Genomic DNA, 7,105 nt, shown 5'->3' with positions numbered 1-7,105 from the left:
ATAAGGTAAAGTTTCATTGTTTTTTTGTAATATTTTGGTTATTCAATATGAGGGAAAAGGTAGAAAAAACCATTCCAAGGCTCTAAGAAAGGTAAATTGTATTGATAACGGCTAGTTGGATTTTAAGATTATCTGAAAAGAGCGACTGAAAGGGCTCGATATGATTTCATAAATTTCCTACCAGTGCAAAAACCCTACGAACGCATTGAATTTTGTCTTTTTGTTTAAATAGAATGTATATAGCGGTCAATATATACATCTACTTGGGACCCTACCTATGCACGAGATAAGAAACACGGCCGGTCTGGACAGATCGGGTTAAAACCAACTAGGCAGCACTCCTAGATAAAAATTAAGGGATTCGGTCGATTTTTTTGAAATTTTATGAAGTGATGGAAGTTTTAAGATTATAGAGGTATCTAAGTTCTTATTTTTTATAACATTGTTTATTTGTGATAATTTATGACTGCAGACGTGCACATTTCAGTAAACCAAAACTAAAAACCATGTGTGGATAACTAGCTATTTTCCCTTTCTTAGTACTATGCGACCGAAAATTCCAGGATGATAGCTATATTGAAAACTCTACTACAGGTTAGGTAGTATTTTCGTGGGGCATCGAAAACCCTTAGGCCGTCATGGCCCGTCAATGGTTGGTCAACAACGCTTAGCGAAATTCTTGGCTAGTTTAAATAAGCGTGTACTCTTTGGATCTTCGCCCTGTGAGTTTATTTATAATACCATAAGTGGCATAATTACCCTAAGTGTGCCAATAGGAGCCTTTCCCACAGAAAATCTTCAATTAGAGCTGGTTCTAAAAAGACCAAAGAAACGTAGGACTCGCAAATTTCGTCACTGGAAAACATGACGTCATTTACGTCACTTTCGTTAAACAAGGTATCATTGAAAAATTCATCTTATTGACACACTTAGGGTAATTAGGCCACTTATGATAATACGTTTAATGATACGTAATATTTCTTTAAATGAGTTTACTCGTGAGCCTGATTCATAAGTATAATGGATAGTTTAAAACGTGTTTTAAACATAGTTTTTTATTGATTATTATGTGTTTTTTATTGTTTGATTTAAAAACAGTTAAAACAATGAATCTTGTTTAAAACAATAAAAAACATTGTTTTTGTTCTTTTTTAAAAAAACAAGGATTTTGCCAAACCTGTTTCCACCGTGAGGTAGCCAACTGGGTGCAAGATAAGTTATTTCGATGTTAATCCATAATTATCTGGCACATTCAAGCTCCCCAAAGTTGACCTGAAATAATAGGCCTCTTCAAAGAAATCGATTTTTGAAAAAATACTGGATTTAAGAATTATCAACATATATTGGATTTCAGTTTAACTACTAGAATACGCTCGCCATATCTTTCTACTCATCGTTAATAATTTTTAAGTGGTAGTACGCGGTAATATTTAATTAATGTGTTTATGAAATGTTTTTAGCCAACGAATTACCCATAGATTATTCAACATTAACGAACTTGAAAGCTAACAATAGAACAGTGCTTATCCGCTCGGACAATATTTATTGTCTCGGCGGTTGGTTCTGCCCTGCAGCAAACTTATTTTGATGAAAATCTTTGATCTTGACTACTTTGGACATGACCTTCTTGGACTTGAAGTAGATGAATTCCATGATCAAAGTCACAAGACCCATAGTCACTCCCCCGCCCAACACCAAAAATATACCACCTAAAAAAAACGGAGTCATTAAGGTTTACTGCAACAGAGTAGATTTGGTATTACCAATATTGTCCAATTCAATTCCGTCGTTTCGTTTGACGTAATGGTAGCATTTCTTTTGGTAGGGGTTAAAGTTCCACCATTTGTCCTTCAGTTGTTCCAGTTTTCTCTCGTTCATCAATTTCAGAATGCTATATAAGAAAAGTATTATCAAGAATGTATTTATTTATACTCATGGATAATGAATATGTCGAGACTATCGACGGACACGTTGAGCCCCTAACCCCGTCACGCTAAGGGGGGGGGGAGGAAAAAAGGAGGCGGTCTTATTTTTTGCGTCCTCGCAGCAGCGTTAATCGCGTCGAAAAACGTAATTTTTAAGAACCAATGAGATTGCAGTATTATTTGATTTTATTAAAGATGAGGAGCATACCGGGGGCCCCAACGGGTGGAATTGGAGAAACGCTAAAAATAATCTCGACATATTCATTCTCCCTGAGTATAAATAAATACATTCTTGGTATTATATTGTGTAGGAATTATATATTTATTTTTATACACTTAAAAATATTGTTCTTCCCGTGGTCGGACATCTTTGAGTTTGGTTTAAATTCCAGATTTAGTGATTTATGATTAAGTAGTTAGCTTTATAAACAAATTATTAAACTTTGAAACAATACAATTTTTTCTATATGCGCAAATCTTCACCAGTATGCTACAGTTACATATAGCCTTATTCAATAAATTATATATAACCATACTATGAAACTAAACCTGGTTCCAAATCACTTCTGTCCCGAAAATGATTTTTGATTACCGCATATTGGTGTAATTTTAGGGCTTCTAAAGAATATCTGAATAAGGCAAACTGATTCCATTTCAGATATATTTCTGATAAATAACCAGATTTCTCTGGCTACCTGTACCCTTTTTTATCTGACCCGCGGCCATCGGGTTTTTTATTTGGTTTCGGTAACCGACGAGACCACAGATATAGTAAACAGTTTTTTCTTCTCAGATAAGCGCGTAGATATCGGTCTTCATGTTGTCTACCTTTAGACATCTAGTTAAATGTTTTTTATAATTTAAAAATTTTGTATCGCAACAAAAAATTGGCTTAGTTCCACCAAGCCAATATAAAGATACACTAAAATAGTATATCCGCAGTTATCGCGGATTAAAGATCCAATTTAAAAAGCAGATCAACCCGTGAAAATAATTTAGCTTTGTCAGAGATAATTTAGATACGGAGAAGTACGCTCCTACCTTTAACATTAAAAAAAGCCATGTCACCGAAACACACGGTCGCGTCGAGATTATCTGGCCAGGTTAACTTCCTGTCACGTGTCAACTCCGTTTTCTCCTTGATTTTTATTGGTTGCTTTTCTTTTGATTTTACGCGAATAACTGCAGCGCCATCTGGCAGCGGCAGAGAGAACGTTTGATCATTTTCATCTGCATTCTATCGAGCGAGCGACTTTAAATTTTATCTGAAATATATTCAAATTTGCTTACGAATTGGAAGGTTTATTTTCTAAAGGTAAATATTCATTCAACTTTTTCCAATTTTAATAACATTACTAAATGGTTGTATCTTATAGGCGAGTGAAATTTATTAAACTATCGAAGTCTTAAAAATGCCTCAGCGAATTGTCTGAAAATATGGGTCTTGTAGTTCCAAACAAAACTCGACTAAGAGACAGGTTAATGGAGCCCCGGAGTCTTTTTCATAAAGTTTCCATCAGCAAGACTTTACTTTATCCGACGTTTCTCTATAAAAATGAAAAGATGAACGTTTGAACTTGAAGGTAAATGAAACCATTATTTGGATGATTCAAGAAAATAAATGTCATTCTTTAATTTTAGTGGCTAGAAAAAGACTTCATGAAATATTTAGAAGATTGGGAGAAAGATGTTGTAGAAAATTATCTCGTTTTACAGCTTAAAGTTAATAATAATTTCTAAAATGTTGGGAAACTATATAGTGTAAAAGGTGGTGGAAATTTGTATCTTAGCCCTCTATTGTATCAAGGATCCTATATGTTAATAGGTTTGGGTCCACTTGCGCAGTTTTCATTTGCGCAGTTTCCATTTGCGCACTTCCCATTTGCGCACTTTCCCAATTGCGCGTTTCCCATTTGCGGAATTGCTATTTGCGCAGCTCCCCATTTGCGCACTTTGTCATTTGCGCAATTTACCATTTGCGCGCTTTTTCCCGATTGCGCAGTTTCCCGCTTGCGCGGTTTTCTCGTTTGCGCAGTTTCCCGTTTGCGCGGTTTCCCCGTTAAAATGCTGCTAATACCTTAGCACCACTTTTAAAATGGCTTCTGTCGTAGGACAATATACGTCCTCTGTTGTAGAACACCTATATGAAAACGGTGCCTACGCGCTTGCGGCGCGCCCGGCTAACCTAACCGTTGCGCGCTTCGCGCGCTGGCCTTGATATAACTACCACGCAAATGACAAACCTGCGCAAATGAAAAACCGCGCAAATGAAAAACCTGCGCAAATGATAAACCGCGCAAATGGAAAATATCTGCGTAAGTGGAAAACTGCGCTTACGGAAAAAGCGCAAATGAAAAACGCGCTAGTGGAAAACTGCGGAAATGGGATACTGCGCAAATGGAAAACCGCGAAATTGCATTTGCGGAAATGGGAACTGCGCTAATGGGAACTGCGCAATTGGCCCATTACCATGTTAAAATACAGGATCCTTGATTGTATTGTAAGAGAGCATTCGTGGAGGGATTATCTGCCTACGTAATGGAATTTCCCTGGACTCTTGTTCGAGAGGCCAAGCCCAAGCAATGTCAGGCGACATGGGGGCGCCTCGCTCGTTCTCTCTTGTTTCCACGCGTGGGGCAATATTCCTCCTCTGGCGCTCTCAAGCCCCAATTATTTTTGTTGTAAGAAAAAGAAAAGTGTAAGCAGAACGGTTTTCTAGCTCAGAACCAAATGGTCACCATTTTAGAAGTTCTCGCTAACTCGAAAAGAGCCATTTTGTAAAGTTTTTCATCTCATTAAATTTCTTATTATGTTTTTTAACTCTAGTCGGTTTATTTCGCTAATTCAAGACTAAGGTAGAATTTTCAGTCGTTTTGCCTTAAAATAAAAGCTCTCCCACTCGTACGCGACTGCTTGTTACCTATAACAATTTAAGTCGTTACAGATGTTACCAATCGACCTGGAGATTTTACCAACGGCGAAGGGAACAAAATGCTTTTGAGCGCAGCAACAATTGAGGGTCTACGAATGACTGGTACAGCTATAATAAACATTTATTATTTTAGTGATAGTAAGAATCTTTTTTTCTCAATTACAGCCGTTAAATTCCGCTTAGAAAAGGTGCAAAATAAGTGTTGATGCAGCACTTAAATCAAGATCCTCTTCAGCAATACTTTGGGAGTCATTGTAACGATATTTTATAGTCGTACCATTTTTAATTGCATAAATATATATATTATAATATTGTAAGTTTAAAAATAAAAATATTCAAAGTGAAAATATAAAATATAGGCTTATCACAGATATACGGAAGGAGAGATGGGCTAGGTCGTAGGGGGGTCCCCTGGGTTTCTACCTCGAGCGTCCAACGATTTCCCGTGCATTGTAGTAATTCTGTGGAATGCTTGAGAAAGAAGTTTTCCTTAAGTAGATTTTGACCGTGGAAGATTTCCAAGGGTTTTTCATGTATATACGATATAAAGTGTGTTATTGTAAAAATGTATCGGACTCACCTGCAAAGGTTACAAAAGTGGTGAAATGTGTTTTAAGATTTTCCATAAACGTCATTCGACGTCAAGCTATACCTGGTCACGTGACCTTAACCCGAGGTTTCTTAAACGCGCTCGGATAAAGAAATAAAAAAACAACTGTCGTGAACTCCAACGAAACGACTCGTCTCGCAACTGTATACTCGCCACCCGAAAAGGGTTAGTCGTGATGCGTCGGACTATTACTTTAAACACGCGAACTTATTAAAAGAGCCGTTAAAGAAGTGAAATGTGTGCCGTCAAAGTCGTACCGAATAGTGGACTCTTCATTGGATTGATCACCAAGCCTTCAGGCGGGAGCCACCGAAACTATAACGATGAGTAGAACCTAATTGTGGCGGTAAACCGCATTATTAATAAGCGCACTATTTTAATGAGTGATATCACTCAGTAAGGAGGTTACGTAGTTAACATATTGTTAAAAATTTACATCTCTATAAGGAGCTCTGTATTTAGTTAAAATTCCATAAGGAATTATTAACCGTAATTCTCTAATTTTAATTAGTGACGCGAATAAGGGTTAACCCGTAATTTTAAATTAATAATTATTGGCCATATAATTAAAGGAATATTCCTGGGGGTTAGTGTATAAGTTAGCTAGTTTGAAAAGTATTAATTGGTTAGGGTTATAGGTTTTGTTTATTTGGTATTTGCTATTTCATTAATGATATTCTGTTTTGATAATTAAAACTTGTTTAATTATTCACTTGGAAATCTTGCCCTTTTAATTTAATTACTTAGTTAATATAATTTAATATTTATAATATGCCTACAATACCTAGTAAGTTGGTCGCTCGAGATAGTTCTCGCTAGAGCAACCAAAACGTTGTTGCATAACTGGGGGTCCGTCCGGTCCAGGGGGGGTGGCGTGTCCACAAAACTCGTCTCTCTTTCGTATATCTCGTATACCGTAACTCTCCTTAGTAGGGGGTCTATTGTACTCGCGTTGAAGTCATTCTAAGATTTTTTTTAATCTCTACGCTCATAGCCACATGCCACTGTACATATATCTACGTTCTGCATGGTTTTTCTTATTCATGTCTCTATAGACAAATATTTTATTTAATTTTAACTCGGTTTGGAGCCTTGTGGCTTCGTTCACCTTAATTTGCTTTACGTCGTATGAACAACTTACATCCTCATTGCGCGCCCGATTTGGGTAAATTTCAATCTTGCGAGGCGTGCCTTAAAGACTATCAGAATCAATCCAGGTTAGCCCGCCTACACAATAGAACAATGCCTAAAAATCAAGATAATAGGGATTCTGCTAACGGTGATGGGGATAGTGACGAAGATGCCCCATTACTTACGAAACAAGATATAACTACGTTATTCGCGGAGCTTAAACAGTTGCGTTCTGAGGTTAAAATATTACGTGAAGCCCAAGTAGCGGGGGGTAGCTCATTTCAAAACCACTCCTCTAGCGTTACGGCCATTCCACCGGTTTCTCAACCTACGGGACTGTTTACAACCGCCCAATTGTCTAGCTTACCAATAATGAATTCTACGTTACCACGAACCACCCCTGTAACTTCTGTAAGTTCCCAATTGTTCGCGCAATCTCAGCCTTTTACGCCTATTTTTAGTTTACCCGGCACGTCCGCTAATCAAACGTTTGGTTTAGGGCCTACT

The 7,105-nt window shown here is 37.3% G+C and overlaps 1 protein-coding gene across 1 annotated transcript in view; it reads right to left on the bottom strand.

Moving 5' to 3' along the window:
- Positions 1-1,542: 1,542 nt before the first annotated feature.
- LOC149936671 (ionotropic receptor coreceptor Ir25a-like) overlaps positions 1,543-7,105 on the bottom strand; it is a 62,162-nt gene continuing 56,599 nt past the window's right edge. The window contains exons 9-10 of the mRNA XM_090153727.1: positions 1,764-1,891; positions 1,543-1,709 (exon numbers count right to left, since the gene is read on the bottom strand). Of these exons, the coding sequence (XP_090009853.1) occupies positions 1,543-1,709; positions 1,764-1,891 (295 nt within the window). The remainder of the gene's footprint in view (positions 1,710-1,763; positions 1,892-7,105) is intronic.

The sequence above is a fragment of the Leiobunum rupestre genome, chromosome 7 (genome assembly GCF_980474605.1).
Source record: "Leiobunum rupestre chromosome 7, qqLeiRupe1.1.hap1, whole genome shotgun sequence".
NCBI lineage: Eukaryota > Metazoa > Arthropoda > Arachnida > Opiliones > Sclerosomatidae > Leiobunum > Leiobunum rupestre.
The sequence above is the reverse complement of the archived record's forward strand: the minus strand, read 5'-3'. Positions and strand labels throughout refer to the sequence as shown.